We start from the raw sequence: 17,062 nt of genomic DNA, 5'->3' as shown, positions 1-17,062 counted from the left end.
CTGTGTGTGGGGGGGGGGGATCCTCTGCTGCTGACGGCTCCTGTGTGTGTGGGGGGGGGATCCTCTGCTGCTGACGGCTCCTGTGTGTGTGGGGGGGGGGATCCTCTGCTGCTGACGGCTCCTGTGTGTGTGGGGGGGGGGATCCTCTGCTGCTGACGGCTCCTGTGTGTGTGGGGGGGGGATCCTCTGCTGCTGACGGCTCCTGTGTGTGTGGGGGGGGGATCCTCTGCTGCTGACGGCTCCTGTGTGTGTGGGGGGGGGATCCTCTGCTGCTGACGGCTCCTGTGTGTGTGGGGGGGGGATCCTCTGCTGCTGACGGCTCCTGTGTGGGAGGGGGGGGATCCTCTGCTGCTGACGGCTCCTGTGTGTGTGTGGGGGGATCCTCTGCTGCTGACGGCTCCTGTGTGTGGGGGGGGGGGATCCTCTGCTGCTGACGGCTCCTGTGTGTGGGGGGGGGATCCTCTGCTGCTGACGGATTTGTTTCTCTTCACTTGTGTGCCGTGTGATCGCAGCTAGGTCAGGATCCACGGAGGAGCTTGTGGTGGTCTGGATGATAACACCCTGAGAGGGGGGGACGCCGTGTCGATGCCATCCGCTGTCCACCTCTGACTAGAAGTGATAAATAAACGTACAACCGGCTACGTAACGTGGTACCGGATCCACAGCCGACCACAGCCGGCACCCACAGTCCAGCATGGCCAGCTCCAATGTAAAACGTGAGTACCCTGACCTTCACTACATTGTGTCTTCAGTCACCTCCAGAGCTGCACTCCCTATTCTGCTGTTAGACTCTTGTATGATGTAGTGCTCAGGCATCTAATGCTGCGGTGTTGTGTAATACCTCTGCTTGCTGTTGGTGGCTGTGACGGGCATTGCCTTATGACGGACGTTTCTCGGCATCTCTGTTGGGCTCTTGTGTCGCCCGCATCCTGGTCTGGGTTGTCTGTGACCCCCGGGATCTGTGGCAGGGGGGGTACATGATTTATGTTCCTCCTTTCCAGGCCTGGCGGTGACCCTCATGGATGCCTCGACGGACAAGGACCCCGACGTACAGGAGCAGATCTACACCTCACTGTGCTTCATAGGAGATACGGCGCCGGTGGAGGTACTGGAGGCCTGCGACACGTACCTGCGCCAGCATGAGAAGGTGAGGGCTGTGTATGAGCAGGGCCGCCCCGCACGGCAGGGACCGCGGTGTGCCCCTCCCCGGCGCGGTGGGGCCCGTGTATTTCTGGCTGTTGTGTTTCTTCCCAGCTATCATACGCTCATCGCACCATCATCCTGAGAGCAATGGAGACGGTGGTGAAGAACAGCCTGCACAGCCTGAGCAAGGAGACGGCGAAACTGACCATCGTCCTGGCGTCCAGCGAGATGACCAAGTCTAAGGTGTGTGCTGATATCACCCCCCCCGCCTCCTGCGTGTGTGTGTGCTGATATCACCCCCCCGCCTCCTGCGTGTGTGTGTGCTGATATCACCCCCCCGCCTCCTGCGTGTGTGTGTGCTGATATCACCCCCCCGCCTCCTGCGTGTGTGTGTGTGCTGATATCACCCTCCTGCGTGTGTGTGTGTGTGCTGATATCACCCCCCCCGCCTCCTGCGTGTGTGTGTGCTGATATCACCCCCCCGCCTCCTGCGTGTGTGTGTGCTGATATCACCCCCCCGCCTCCTGCGTGTGTGTGTGCTGATATCACCCCCCCGCCTCCTGCGTGTGTGTGTGCTGATATCACCCCCCCGCCTCCTGCGTGTGTGTGTGTGCTGATATCACCCTCCTGCGTGTGTGTGTGTGCTGATATCACCCCCCCGCCTCCTGCGTGTGTGTGTGTGCTGATATCACCCCCCCGCCTCCTGCGTGTGTGTGTGTGTGCTGATATCACCCCCCCGCCTCCTGCGTGTGTGTGTGTGCTGATATCACCCCCCCGCCTCCTGCGTGTGTGTGTGTGTGCTGATATCACCCCCCCGCCTCCTGCGTGTGTGTGTGTGCTGATATCACCCCCCCGCCTCCTGCGTGTGTGTGTGTGTGCTGATATCACCCCCCCGCCTCCTGCGTGTGTGTGTGTGCTGATATCACCCCCCCGCCTCCTGCGTGTGTGTGTGTGCTGATATCACCCCCCCGCCTCCTGCGTGTGTGTGTGTGTGCTGATATCACCCCCCCGCCTCCTGCGTGTGTGTGTGTGCTGATATCACCCCCCCGCCTCCTGCGTGTGTGTGTGTGCTGATATCACCCCCCCGCCTCCTGCGTGTGTGTGTGTGCTGATATCACCCCCCCGCCTCCTGCGTGTGTGTGTGTGTGTGCTGATATCACCCCCCCGCCTCCTGCGTGTGTGTGTGTGCTGATATCACCCCCCCGCCTCCTGCGTGTGTGTGTGTGTGTTGATATCACCCCCCCGCCTCCTGCGTGTGTGTGTGTGTGTGCTGATATCACCCCCCCGCCTCCTGCGTGTGTGTGTGCTGATATCACCCCCCCGCCTCCTGCGTGTGTGTGTGTGCTGATATCACCCCCCCGCCTCCTGCGTGTGTGTGCTGATATCACCCCCCCGCCTCCTGCGTGTGTGTGTGTGCTGATATCACCCCCCCGCCTCCTGCGTGTGTGTGTGTGCTGATATCACCCCCCCGCCTCCTGCGTGTGTGTGTGTGCTGATATCACCCCTCCGCCTCCTGCGTGTGTGTGTGTGTGTGCTGATATCACCCCCCCCGCCTCCTGCGTGTGTGTGTGTGCTGATATCACCCCCCCGCCTCCTGCGTGTGTGTGTGCTGATATCACCCCCCCGCCTCCTGCGTGTGTGTGTGTGTGCTGATATCACCCCCCCGCCTCCTGCGTGTGTGTGTGTGTGCTGATATCACCCCCCCGCCTCCTGCGTGTGTGTGTGCTGATATCACCCCCCCGCCTCCTGCGTGTGTGTGCTGATATCACCCCCCCCCGCCTCCTGCGTGTGTGTGTGTGCTGATATCACCCCCCCGCCTCCTGCGTGTGTGTGTGTGTGCTGATATCACCCCCCCGCCTCCTGCGTGTGTGTGTGTGCTGATATCACCCCCCCGCCTCCTGCGTGTGTGTGTGCTGATATCACCTCCCCGCCTCCTGCGTGTGTGTGTGTGTGTGTGCTGATATCACCCCCCCGCCTCCTGCGTGTGTGTGTGTGTGTGTGTTGATATCACCCCCCCGCCTCCTGCGTGTGTGTGTGTGTGTGTTGATATCACCCCCCCGCCTCCTGCGTGTGTGTGTGTGTGTGCTGATATCACCCCCCCGCCTCCTGCGTGTGTGTGTGTGCTGATATCACCCCCCCCCGCCTCCTGCGTGTGTGTGTGTGTGTGCTGATATCACCCCCCCGCCTCCTGCGTGTCTGTGTGTGCTGATATCACCCCCCCGCCTCCTGCGTGTGTGTGTGTGTGCTGATATCACCCCCCCGCCTCCTGCGTGTGTGTGTGTGTGCTGATATCACCCCTCCGCCTCCTGCGTGTGTGTGTGTGTGCTGATATCACCCCCCCCGCCTCCTGCGTGTGTGTGTGTGCTGATATCACCCCCCCGCCTCCTGCGTGTGTGTGTGTGCTGATATCACCCCCCCGCCTCCTGCGTGTGTGTGTGTGTGCTGATATCACCCCTCCGCCTCCTGCGTGTGTGTGTGTGTGCTGATATCACCCCTCCGCCTCCTGCGTGTGTGTGTGTGTGCTGATATCACCCCCCCGCCTCCTGCGTGTGTGTGTGTGCTGATATCACCCCCCCGCCTCCTGCGTGTGTGTGTGTGCTGATATCACCCCCCCGCCTCCTGCGTGTGTGTGTGCTGATATCACCCCCCCTCCTGCCTGTGCGTGTGTGTGCTGATATCACCCCCCCGCCTCCTGCGTGTGTGTGCTGATATCACCCCCCCCGCCTCCTGCGTGTGTGTGTGCTGATATCACCCCCCCGCCTCCTGCGTGTGTGTGTGCTGATATCACCCCCCCTCCTGCCTGTGCGTGTGTGTGCTGGTATCACCCCCCCGCCTCCTGCGTGTGTGTGTGCTGATATCACCCCCCCCGCCTCCTGCGTGTGTGTGTGTGTGCTGATATCACCCCCCCCCGCCTCCTGCGTGTGTGTGTGTGCTGATATCACCCCCCCCGCCTCCTGCGTGTGTGTGTGTGCTGATATCACCCCCCCGCCTCCTGCGTGTGTGTGTGTGTGCTGATATCACCCCCCCGCCTCCTGCGTGTGTGTGTGTGCTGATATCACCCCCCCGCCTCCTGCGTGTGTGTGTGTGCTGATATCACCCCCCCGCCTCCTGCGTGTGTGTGTGTGCTGATATCACCCCCCCGCCTCCTGCGTGTGTGTGTGTGCTGATATCACCCCCCCGCCTCCTGCGTGTGTGTGTGCTGATATCACCCCCCCGCCTCCTGCGTGTGTGTGTGTGCTGATATCACCCCCCCGCCTCCTGCGTGTGTGTGTGTGCTGATATCACCCCCCCGCCTCCTGCGTGTGTGTGTGTGCTGATATCACCCCCCCGCCTCCTGCGTGTGTGTGTGTGCTGATATCACCCCCCCGCCTCCTGCGTGTGTGTGTGCTGATATAACCCCCCCGCCTCCTGCGTGTGTGTGCTGATATCACCCCCCCGCCTCCTGCGTGTGTGTGTGCTGATATCACCCTCCTGCGTGTGTGTGCTGATATCACCCTCCTGCCTGTGCGTGTGTGTGTGCTGATATCACCCCCCCTTCTGCCTGTGCGTGTGTGTGCTGATATCACCCTCCTGCGTGTGTGTGTGCTGATATCACCCCCCCACCTCCTGCCTGTGCGTGTGTGTGCTGATATCACCCCCCCCGCCTCCTGTGTGTGTGTGTGCTGATATCACCCCCCCGCCTCCTGCGTGTGTGTGTGCTGATATCGCCCCCCCCGCCTCCTGCGTGTGTGTGTGTGTGCTGATATCACCCCCCCGCCTCCTGCGTGTGTGTGTGTGTGCTGATATCACCCTTCCACCTCCTGCCTGTGCGTGTGTGTGCTGATATCGCCCCCCCGCCTCCTGCGTGTGTGTGTGTGTGCTGATATCGCCCCCCCCGCCTCCTGCGTGTGTGTGTGTGCTGATATCACCCTCCTGCGTGTGTGTGTGTGCTGATATCGCCCCCCCCCGCCTCCTGCGTGTGTGTGTGTGCTGATATCACCCTCCTGCGTGTGTGTGTGCTGATATCACCCTCCTGCATGTGTGTGTGCTGATATCACCCTCCTGCGTGTGTGTGTGTGTGCTGATATCACCCTCCTGCATGTGTGTGTGCTGATATCACCCTCCTGCGTGTGTGTGTGTGTGCTGATATCACCCCCCCGCCTCCTGCCTGTGTGTGTGTGCTGATATCACCCCCCCACCTCCTGCCTGTGTGTGTGTGCTGATATCACCCCCCCACCTCCTGCGTGTGTGTGTGTGCTGATATCACCCTCCTGCGTGTGTGTGTGCTGATATCACCCCCCCGCCTCCTGCGTGTGTGTGTGTGCTGATATCACCCCCCCACCTCCTGCCTGTGCGTGTGTGTGTGCTGATATCGCCCCCCCCGCCTCCTGCGTGTGTGTGTGTGTGCTGATATCACCCCCCCACCTCCTGCCTGTGTGTGTGTGCTGATATCACCCCCCCACCTCCTGCCTGTGTGTGTGCTGATATCACCCCCCCACCTCCTGCCTGTGTGTGTGTGCTGATATCACCCCCCCACCTCCTGCCTGTGCGTGTGTGTGCTGATATCACCCCCCCCGCCTCCTGTGTGTGTGTGTGCTGATATCACCCCCCCGCCTCCTGCGTGTGTGTGTGTGTGCTGATATCACCCCCCCGCCTCCTGCGTGTGTGTGTGTGCGGATATCACCCTTCCACCTCCTGCCTGTGCGTGTGTGTGCTGATATCGCCCCCCCGCCTCCTGTGTGTGTGTGTGTGCTGATATCGCCCCCCCCGCCTCCTGCGTGTGTGTGTGTGTGCTGATATCACCCCCCCGCCTCCTGCGTGTGTGTGTGTGCTGATATCACCCTTCCACCTCCTGCCTGTGCGTGTGTGTGCTGATATCGCCCCCCCGCCTCCTGCGTGTGTGTGTGTGCTGATATCGCCCCCCCCGCCTCCTGCGTGTGTGTGTGTGCTGATATCACCCCCCCGCCTCCTGCGTGTGTGTGTGTGCTGATATCGCCCCCCCCGCCTCCTGCGTGTGTGTGTGTGCTGATATCGCCCCCCCGCCTCCTGCGTGTGTGTGCTGATATCGCCCCCCCCGCCTCCTGCGTGTGTGTGTGTGCTGATATCGCCCCCCCGCCTCCTGCGTGTGTGTGTGTGCTGATATCGCCCCCCCCGCCTCCTGCGTGTGTGTGTGTGCTGATATCGCCCCCCCGCCTCCTGCGTGTGTGTGTGTGCTGATATCACCCCCCCGCCTCCTGCGTGTGTGTGTGTGCTGATATCGCCCCCCCCGCCTCCTGCGTGTGTGTGTGTGTGCTGATATCACCCCCCCGCCTCCTGCGTGTGTGTGTGCTGATATCGCCCCCCCCGCCTCCTGCGTGTGTGTGTGTGCTGATATCACCCCCCCGCCTCCTGCGTGTGTGTGTGCTGATATCACCCCCCCGCCTCCTGCCTGTGTGTGTGTGTGCTGATATCACCCCCCCGCCTCCTGCGTGTGTGTGTGCTGATATCACCCCCCCGCCTCCTGCCTGTGTGTGTGTGTGCTGATGTCACACCCCCGCCTCCTGTGTGCGCGCGCGCCTATATCACCCCCGCCTCCATCCATCCCCTTTCTCCCGCTGACACTGTGTCTTCCTCCTGTGGGGGGCGCCTGTTACTTTGGCCTCTGTTTCCCGTGTGTTTCTGCTGACCTCTGACCTGTGACCTGCAGGACGTCATCTTCGATTGGCAGCAGGCGGCCAGTAACCTCCTTGTAGCTGTCGGGAGACATTTCATTAACTCCGTCATGGAGGAAATTCTGCTGAAGTTCCAGCCGGGGATTCTCCCACATTTCTTTGTCATGCAGACGCTGGCCAACCTCTCCCTGGCAAATGGTACGTTCCAGATCCCCCTATATATCAATGTGTAAGACGTGGGGACATCTACAGTGAAGTCCAGAAAGATTGGGACGGTGACACAAGTTTTGGCATTTTAGCTGTTTACCAAAACCTATTCCAGATCCAGTCCCATCATCAATCTGGGCGTAAAGTGCCGACACTCAGCTTTAATCTGAGGGATTCACATCCTAATTGGGGTTAGGGTTCAGGAATTACAGCTCTTAATATGGAGTTGCCTTTCTTTAAAGGGACCTGAAGTAATTGGACAATTATCTCAGCATCTCATTAATGGGTGCATTGACTTTTCCATCATTAATCCATCATCTATTATGCGGATAAAAGGTCTGGAGCTGACTCCAGGTGCGGTATTTTGCATTTGGAAGCTGTTGCTGTGAACCCACAACATGCGGACAAGCGAGCTCTCAATGGAGGAGAAACTGACAATCATTAGACTAAAAAAAAAAAAGAAGAAATGTCAGGAGCGACCAAACGAGCGCCCTTGTTAGCTGTGAAAATCTGGACGTCCCCGGAAGACACCAGTTGTGGATGATCGCAGAATCCTTCCCATGGTGAAGAAAATCCCCCAAGTGAAGACTCTCCAGGAAGTTGGGTTCTCAGTATGTAAGTCCACCATAAAGAGAAGACGTCATGAGAGCAAATACCGAGGGGTCACCACAAGGTGTAAACCATTAATCACCCGGAAAATAGAAAGGCCGGATTAGACTTTACCAAAAACATCTAAAGAAGCCGCCAGGGCTGGAAAATCAAAACCAAGATCAACCTGCACCAGAATGATGGAAGGAGAAAGTCTGGAGACGGCTTGGAGCGGCTCCTGATCCTCGGCACATCCGGTGTAACACATGGTGGAGGCGGTGTGATGGCGCGGGCATGCATGGCTGCCAACGGGGCAGGGTCACCAGTGGTTACTGATGATGATGAGACTGAAGACAGAAGCAGCCGGATGAATCCTGTGTGTACAGGGCGAGACTGTCTGCTCAGATTCACCCAAATCCAGCAAGGATGATTGGAGGCTTCGCAGGACAGACGGACAATGACCCAAAACATATACATAGCCACAGTACAATAAAAGTTAACTTTTAATTAAATCTAATAAACTATTTCATATAATAAAGTGCTCATGGTGCCAGTGCCCATTATAAAAAAAAAACGATCTCACCCAGGACTTGATACATCAAACGGAACCAGGGTTCCGCCTCAATATCGAGGCTTCATCAGGGGAGTAAATGTTAAATCCAAATTGGTGACCGGACACTGTCCAGCACTGCATGGGGCCAAAAAATTGGAAACTATCAGAGTTCCCAGCTACATATAAGCAGCAGATTCCAAGTGCTGCAGAGGCAGACACATGGTTAATCAAGACCGTGCCGCCTGGTCCGAAAAAAAGGAGATGTGTCCCATCTGATTGGATATACCATTTACTCCCCTGATTAAGCCTCGATATTGAGGCGGAACCCTGGTTCTGTTTGATGTATCAAGCCCTGGGTGAGAGAGTTTTTTTATAACGCGCACTGGCACCAGGAGCACTTTACAGTATTATATGGAATAACTTTTAATTAAATATAATAAACTAAGTTTTATTGTACTCTGGCTATTTATATATACAATTCCTGAGGAGTATATAGGTGGTGTTTTTTCAGATTTCACCAACTGTATAATAAATGACCCAAAACATCTTGCAAAAGCAAAGCCTCACACAGGAGACCAGCGATGGTGACGTCCATGCCCTCCAGACTTCAGGCCATCATTACTGCAAAGCCTCACACCGGAGGAGACCAGCGATGGTGACATCCATGGCCTCCAGACTTCAGGCTGTCATTACTGCAAAGCCTTACACCACAGGAGACCAGCGATGGTGACATCCGTGGCCTCCAGACTTCAGGCCATCATTACTGCAAAGCCTCACACCGGAGGAGACCAGCGATGGTGACGTCCATGCCCTCCAGACTTCAGGCCATCATTACTGCAAAGCCTCACACCGGAGGAGACCAGCGATGGTGACGTCCATGGCCTCCAGACTTCAGGCCGTCATTACTGCAAAGCCTTACACCACAGGAGACCAGCGATGGTGACATCCGTGGCCTCCAGACTTCAGGCCATCATTACTGCAAAGCCTCACACCGGAGGAGGCCAGCGATGGTGACATCCATGGCCTCCAGACTTCAGGCCATCATTACTGCAAAGCCTCACACCACAGGAGACCAGCAATGGTGACATCCATGGCCTCCAGACTTCAGGCCATCATTACTGTAAAGCCTCACACTGGAGGAGACCAGCGATGGTGACATCCATGGCCTCCAGACTTCAGGCCGTCCTTGCTGCAAAGCCTCACACCGGAGGAGACCAGCGATGGTGACATCCATGGCCTCCAGACTTCAGGCCGTCCTTGCTGCAAAGCCTCACACCACAGGAGACCAGCGATGGTGACATCCATGGCCTCCAGACTTCAGGCCGTCATTACTGCAAAGCCTCACACCAGAGGAGACCAGCGATGGTGACATCCATGGCCTCCAGACTTCAGGCTGTCATTGCTGCAAAGCCTCACACCAGAGGAGACCAGCGATGGTGACATCCGTGGCCTCCAGACTTCAGACCATCATTACTGCAAAGCCTCACACAGGAGACCAGCGATGGTGACATCCATGGCCTCCAGACTTCAGGCCGTCATTACTGCAAAGCCTCACACCAGAGGAGACCAGCGATGGTGACATCCGTGGCCTCCAGACTTCAGGCTGTCATTGCTGCAAAGCCTCACACCGGAGGAGACCAGCGATGGTGACATCCATGGCCTCCAGACTTCAGACCATCATTGCTGCAAAACCTCACACAGGAGGAGACTAGCGATGGTGACATCCATGGCCTCCAGACTTCAGGCCGTCATTGCTGCAAAGGGTTAATCATGGGCATTTTATATATGGGGAAAGTGAATTTGTCCAATTACTTCTGAGCCCCTGAAATGAGGAGGATTTGTAGGAAAATGGCTGCAATTCCTGAACTCATCACAGGAGATTTCTGTACAACCCCAGGCTGTGTGTCCTCGGGGAGGGGTCCCCCAGGCTGTGTGTCCTCGGGGAGGGGTCCCCCAGGCTGTGTGTCCTCCGGGGGGAGGGGTCCCCCGGGCCGTGTGTCCTCCGCCCCTCTGCCCGCCTGCTGTATGTAGTGATGGTAGCTGTTCTCCGCAGTGTTTGGGATGGTCCCGTTCCTGAACTCCATCCTGGGCACGATGCTCCCAATGTTGGGGATGGTGAAGCAGGACCCCATGAAGGCCGTCTTCTGTGTTGGTGAGTAACGTGGGGGTGACAGCGTGTGATAGATGCGCCCCTGTCCTCGTTTCTATACATGAAGCTGATGGATGGGGGTCTCCCCGCGGTGGGCGGTTTAGGTCTCACTTCCTTTTTTTGCACCTGTGACGATCAGTACGCAGCCGGCGATGCGCACCAGCGACTCAGTGCTATTATTATTGACCAAAAAGTGTGAAGGAGCCTGGTTCTGAGATCGGGTCATTAATCCATGAACGTCGTTCAGAGCCCTGCAAGCGTCCCCCCCGCCCGCCGGCATCCATGGCACATAATGAATGAGCCACTAACCGGGAGTGGCGGCAGCCATGATGGCCAGAGATATACAGTGATCTAACTGGAAGAGGAGAGCTGTGTGCACCATCTGCCCGGACCCTCCGCTCACACTCGCTCGGTCACACTCAGTAACTCAGTCACGCTCGCGCTCCCACAATCTACTTAATGTCCATTTTCCTCCCTAACACCAGACTGCTCGGCGCCCCGGATGATTGACAGGTGAGCACACATCCGGCTCCAGACACCGCTCGCCAGGTGCATCTAATCAGGACCTGCCGTGCTAGGAATTAACCCCATACATGTCACACTGGTATCGCCACAGTCCTAACTTGCACTGTGAAACAATCTCATTATTTATTGTGCAGGGTAAATGCTGTGAAAAAAACGTATTAAAAACGCCATCAGAATCGCTGCTTCTGTTCATCTTACTGCACAAAAAAATCCAAAAAGTAATATATATATATTTTTTAAATGACTAAAGTCCCATATACCAAAAAAAGGTCCCAGTAAAAACTGCAACTTTTTGTTTTGTGAAAAGTCCTTCTCAAAAAGAGTTAATAGAAGTTTAATGATTTGTATGTACCCCAAAATGATGCCACCGACAAACACAACTCCCCTCCCCCGAAAAATAAACAAAACTGCCTATGACTGTCACCGAAAACCTAAAAAAGTTCTGTCCCCAGGAGCGCAACAATGGAGACTTGAGAAAAGAAATCCCATTGGGGCGCTCTGGCCTGGGACAAAGGGGTCGCCCTGGGATGGGGGATGGGAAGGGAAATCCTCTCACTTCTCATAAATCTCGGGATCTGTGATCCTCCCTTTGCCTCGGTTATCGGCCACCTCCTGGGACATTCAGTGGTGGACGGTCTCCTAGGCGGGGGGGCGCAGCGCTCGTGTGCTGCTTGTAACCGCTGCTCTTCTCAGCTCTGCAGCATTTCAGTGAGAGTATTCTGGAATATCTGGCTAATCTGGACAAGGCCCCGGACCCCACAGTGAGGAAAGCCACCTTCTCCAGTGACCTGTACAGCGCCCATGACGTCCTGTTCAATAACTGGCTGCAGAACCGCGAGTCCAAGGTGAGAGAGCAGGATGAGCTCTGCCACATGCGCGCCCAACGCCGGGCTCAGCCTCTCCTCCCCTCCCCAATTATTGCTCCTGGAGGCCGCCCTCCACCACAGTACTGCTCCACTGGCCCGATGACCCACTGACTTGCCCCATGTCGCCCCTTGCAGGTCCGGCTCGCTGTGGTTGAGGCTCTGGGTCCAATGAGTCACTTACTTCCCAATGAGAAGCTGGAGGAACAACTAGCTCGCCTGCTCTCTGGCATCCTGTCCCTCTACAAGAAGAACGTGGAGCCGTACTATGTGACCAAGGTGCGAGCGCTGCTCAGCGCGCTGTCCTGGCCCCTCTGTCTCTCTGCTTTCTCACCTCCTCCTCCCTGGCCCCTCTAATTCTCTGTACTCGCCTCGCCACTACCTGCCTCTCCGGTGCGCGCTCTGCCCCGCTTCCTCCTCTGCCTGCCTCTCCGGTGCGCGCTCTGCCCCGCTTCCTCCTCTGCCTGCCTCTCCGGTGCGCGCTCTGCCCCGCCTCCTCCTCTGCCTGCCTCTCCGGTGCGCGCTCTGCCCCGCCTCCTCCTCTGCCTGCCTCTCCGGTGCGCGCTCTGCCCCGCCTCCTCCTCTGCCTGCCTCTCCGGTGCGCGCTCTGCCCCGCCTCCTCCTCTGCCTGCCTCTCCGGTGCGCGCTCTGCCCCGCCTCCTCCTCTGCCTGCCTCTCCGGTGCGCGCTCTGCCCCGCCTCCTCCTCTGCCTGCCTCTCCGGTGCGCGCTCTGCCCGCCTCCTCCTCTGCCTGCCTCTCCGGTGCGCGCTCTGCCCCGCCTCCTCCTCTGCCTGCCTCTCCGGTGCGCGCTCTGCCCCGCCTCCTCGTCTGCCTGCCTCTCCGGTGCGCGCTCTGCCCCGCCTCCTCGTCTGGCTTCCCCTCCGCCGCGCGCTCTGCCCCGCCTCCTCGTCTGGCTTCCCCTCCGCCGCGCGCTCTGCCCCGCCGCCTCCTCGTCCGCCTGCCATTTTCTGTTATGTTTCTCGGCTCTCTTCCCCGCCGACGCCTCCTCGTCTGGCCGCCCTCCCCTCCGCCCCCCGCCTCCTCGTCCGCCTGCCCTTTTCTGTGATGTTTCTCAGCTCTCTTCCCCGCCGCCTCCTCGTCTGGCCGCCTCTCTGCCCCGCCTCCTCGTCTGGCCGCCTCTCCGCCGCGCGCTCTGCCCCGCCTCCTCGTCTGGCCGCCTCTCCGCCGCGCGCTCTGCCCCGCCTCCTCGTCTGGCCGCCTCTCCGCCGCGCGCTCTGCCCCGCCTCCTCGTCTGGCCGCCTCTCCGCCGCGCGCTCTGCCCCGCCGCCTCCTCGTCTGGCCGCCTCTCCGCCGCGCGCTCTGCCCCGCCGCCTCCTCGTCTGGCCGCCTCTCCGCCGCGCGCTCTGCCCCGCCGCCTCCTCGTCTGGCCGCCTCTCCGCCGCGCGCTCTGCCCCGCCGCCTCCTCGTCTGGCCGCCTCTCCGCCGCGCGCTCTGCCCCCGCCGCCTCCTCGTCTGGCCGCCTCTCCGCCGCGCGCTCTGCCCCGCCGCCTCCTCGTCTGGCCGCCTCTCCGCCGCGCGCTCTGCCCCGCCGCCTCCTCGTCTGGCCGCCTCTCCGCCGCGCGCTCTGCCCCGCCGCCTCCTCGTCTGGCCGCCTCTCCGCCGCGCGCTCTGCCCCGCCGCCTCCTCGTCTGGCCGCCTCTCCGCCGCGCGCTCTGCCCCGCCGCCTCCTCGTCTGGCCGCCTCTCCGCCGCGCGCTCTGCCCCGCCGCCTCCTCGTCTGGCCGCCTCTCCGCCGCGCGCTCTGCCGTGATGTTTCTCGGCGCTCTTCCTTGCAGAGTCTGTGTCAGATCCTGGAGAGCGCGGTGTCTAATGAGAGTCGTACTCTGGAGCCGCAGATAGAGTCGGTGCTGTCGGTGCTGCACACCCAGGTGAGGTGACGGCCGTCCTGTGCTCTACACTCCGGAGGGGGTGGGGGGGCAGGAGCACGGTGTGTGGGCATCGTTGGTCTCTGATTTCTTCACCATTTGAAGCCCAACCTGCCTGCATGGGTCCTCTGGCCCCCACCTGCCTCTGGGGCCCGTTGCCTGCAGCCTTTTGCTTGGGTCACAGGTCCCAGAGGAGGCAGGGCAGGTTGGGTGGTGCATCCTGGGGTATGTGGAGTGTAGTTGACTCCTCCCTGTTGTCGGCAGATCTGCTCCTCCACAGACGCGCCCACACAGATGCTGGTGAGGAATCGCAACGAGGTTCTGCGCTGCTTCACAGTTCTCGGTAAGCGGAGGATGTTCTGGAATTGTGGGTGGAAGAACCTTCTTGTTCAATCACTAGGGCTTAGCGATGACTCTTTATTAGGACTGTCCCTTTAATATTCTCAAGTGATTGAGGTCAGCGGGGGGGTTTCTGCGCTGCTCCCTCTTGGGGGGGGGGGGGTTCTGCGCTGCTCCCTCTTGGGGGGGTTTCTGCGCTGCTCCCTCTTGGGGGGGGGGGGGTTCTGCGCTGCTCCCTCTTGGGGGGGTTTCTGCGCTGCTCCCTCTTGGGGGGGTTTCTGCGCTGCTCCCTCTTGGGGGGGTTTCTGCGCTGCTCCCTCTTGGGGGGGTTTCTGCGCTGCTCCCTCTTGGGGGGTTTCTGCGCTGCTCCCTCTTGGGGGGGTTTCTGCGCTGCTCCCTCTTGGGGGGGGGTTCTGCGCTGCTCCCTCTTGGGGGGGGGTTCTGCGCTGCTCCCTCTTGGGGGGGGGGGGGTTCTGCGCTGCTCCCTCTTGGGGGGGGGGGGGGTTCTGCGCTGCTCCCTCTTGGGGGGGGGGGGGTTCTGCGCTGCTCCCTCTTGGGGGGGGGGGGGGGGGGGTTCTGCGCTGCTCCCTCTTGGGGGGGAGGGGGGTTTCTGCGCTGCTCCCTCTTGGGGGGGGGGGGGGGTTTTCTGCGCTGCTCCCTCTTGGGGGGGGGGGGGGGGTTCTGCGCTGCTCCCTCTTGGGGGGGAGGGGGGTTTCTGCGCTGCTCCCTCTTGGGGGGGGAGGGGGGTTTCTGCGCTGCTCCCTCTTGGGGGGGAGGGGGGTTTCTGCGCTGCTCCCTCTTGGGGGGAGGGGGATTTCTGCGCTGCTCCCTCTTGGGGGGGAGGGGGATTTCTGCGCTGCTCCCTCTTGGGGGGGAGGGGGATTTCTGCGCTGCTCCCTCTTGGGGGGGAGGGGGGTTTCTGCGCTGCTCCCTCTTGGGGGGGAGGGGGGTTTCTGCGCTGCTCCCTCTTGGGGGGGAGGGGGGTTTCTGCGCTGCTCCCTCTTGGGGGGGGGTTTCTGCGCTGCTCCCTCTTGGGGGGGTTTCTGCGCTGCTCCTCTTGGGGGGGGTTTCTGCGCTGCTCCCTCTTGGGGGGGGGGGGTTTTCTGCGCTGCTCGCTCTTGGGGGGGGGGTTCTGCGCTGCTCCCTCTTGGGGGGGGGGGGGGTTCTGCGCTGCTCCCTCTTGGGGGGGAGGGGGGTTTCTGCGCTGCTCCCTCTTGGGGGGGAGGGGTGTTCTGCGCTGCTCCCTCTTGGGGGGGAGGGGGGTTTCTGCGCTGCTCCCTCTTGGGGGGGGGTTTCTGCGCTGCTCCCTCTTGGGGGGGGTTTCTGCGCTGCTCCCTCTTGGGGGGGGTTTCTGCGCTGCTCCCTCTTGGGGGGGGGGGGTTTTCTGCGCTGCTCGCTCTTGGGGGGGGGGTTCTGCGCTGCTCCCTCTTGGGGGGGGGGGGGGGGTTCTGCGCTGCTCCCTCTTGGGGGGGGGGTTCTGCGCTGCTCCCTCTTGGGGGGGGGGGGGTTCTGCGCTGCTCCCTCTTGGGGGGGGGGGGGGTTCTGCGCTGCTCCCTCTTGGGGGGGAGGGGGGTTTCTGCGCTGCTCCGTCTTGGGGGGGAGGGGGGTTTCTGCGCTGCTCCCTCTTGGGGGGGGGGGGGTTTCTGCGCTGCTCCCTCTTGGGGGGGGGGGGGGTTCTGCGCTGCTCCCTCTTGGGGGGGGGGGGGGGGTTCTGCGCTGCTCCCTCTTGGGGGGGGGGGGGGGTTTTCTGCGCTGCTCGCTCTTGGGGGGGGGGTTCTGCGCTGCTCCCTCTTGGGGGGGGGGGGGGGTTCTGCGCTGCTCCCTCTTGGGGGGGGGGGGGTTCTGCGCTGCTCCCTCTTGGGGGGAGGGGGGTTTCTGCGCTGCTCCGTCTTGGGGGGGAGGGGGGTTTCTGCGCTGCTCCCTCTTGGGGGGGGGGGGGTTTCTGCGCTGCTCCCTCTTGGGGGGGGGTTCTGCGCTGCTCCCTCTTGGGGGGGGGGGGGGTTCTGCGCTGCTCCCTCTTGGGGGGGGGGGGGTTCTGCGCTGCTCCGTCTTGGGGGGGGGGGGGGGTTCTGCGCTGCTCCGTCTTGGGGGGGGAGGGGGGTTTCTGCGCTGCTCCTCTTGGGGGGGGGGGGGGGTTTCTGCGCTGCTCCCTCTTGGGGGGGGTTTCTGCGCTGCTCCCTCTTGGGGGGGGGGGTTTCTGCGCTGCTCCCTCTTGGGGGGGGGGTTTCTGCGCTGCTCCCTCTTGGGGGGGGGTTTCTGCGCTGCTCCCTCTTGGGGGGGGGGGGGGGGGTTTTCTGCGCTGCTCGCTCTTGGGGGGGGGGGGGGGTTTCTGCGCTGCTCCCTCTTGGGCGGGGGGGGTTCTGCGCTGCTCCCTCTGTTCTGCGCTGCTCCCTCTTGGGCGGGGGGGTTCTGCGCTGCTCCCTTCTTGGGGCGGGGGGGTTCTGCGCTGCTCCCTCTATCTGCGCTGCTCCCTCTTGGGGGGGGGGGGTTCTGCGCTGCTCCCTCTTGGGGGGGGGGGGGGGGGGGTTCTGCGCTGCTCCCTCTTGGGGGGGGGGGGGGGTTCTGCGCTGCTCCCTCTTGGGGGGGGGGGGGGGGGGGTTCTGCGCTGCTCCCTCTTGGGGGGGGGGGGGGGGTTCTGCGCTGCTCCTTCTGGGGGGGGGGGGGGTTTCTGCGCTGCTCCCTCTTGGGGGGGGGGGGGGGGGGGTTCTGCGCTGCTCCTTCTGGGGGGGGGGGGGTTCTGCGCTGCTCCCTCTATCTGCGCTGCTCCCTCTTGGGGGGGGGGGGTTCTGCGCTGCTCCCTCTTGGGGGGGGGGGGGTTCTGCGCTGCTCCCTCTTGGGGGGGGGGGTTCTGCGCTGCTCCCTCTTGGGGGGGGGGGTTCTGCGCTGCTCCCTCTTGGGGGGGGGGGGGGGGTTCTGCGCTGCTCCCTCTTGGGGGGGGGGGGGGTTCTGCGCTGCTCCTTCTTGGGGGGGGGGGGGTTTCTGCGCTGCTCCCTCTTGGGGGGGGGGGTTCTGCGCTGCGGTCCTCTTGGGCTGCGCTGCTCCCTCGTCTCCTTTTCTGCGCTGCTCCCTCTGCTCCACATCTCTCTTTTATCCTCAGGGGCGGGCGTGGTACACATCCTAATTAGTGATCGGCATGGCGAAGGGGAGGCTAGGCCTCATTGTAACCTCCGATCTTCCCAC

General features: G+C 61.5%; 1 protein-coding gene across 1 annotated transcript in view; it reads left to right on the top strand.

Moving 5' to 3' along the window:
- The first annotated feature begins 694 nt into the window (after positions 1 to 694).
- The window catches only part of MROH1 (maestro heat like repeat family member 1), a 140,099-nt gene continuing 123,731 nt past the window's right edge, over positions 695 to 17,062 (top strand). The window contains 9 exon segments of the mRNA XM_073680090.1: positions 695 to 716; positions 1,002 to 1,147; positions 1,255 to 1,386; positions 6,809 to 6,971; positions 10,175 to 10,273; positions 11,489 to 11,640; positions 11,797 to 11,937; positions 13,454 to 13,546; positions 13,808 to 14,024. Of these exon segments, the coding sequence (XP_073536191.1) occupies positions 695 to 716; positions 1,002 to 1,147; positions 1,255 to 1,386; positions 6,809 to 6,971; positions 10,175 to 10,273; positions 11,489 to 11,640; positions 11,797 to 11,937; positions 13,454 to 13,546; positions 13,808 to 14,024 (1,165 nt within the window).

This window comes from Phyllobates terribilis, unplaced genomic scaffold (assembly GCF_046119375.1).
Source record: "Phyllobates terribilis strain yellow unplaced genomic scaffold, ASM4611937v1 Scaffold_4__5_contigs__length_816908805, whole genome shotgun sequence".
In the NCBI taxonomy this organism is placed as follows: Eukaryota; Metazoa; Chordata; class Amphibia; order Anura; family Dendrobatidae; genus Phyllobates; species Phyllobates terribilis.
This window is presented reverse-complemented; position numbering and strand designations above follow the sequence as displayed.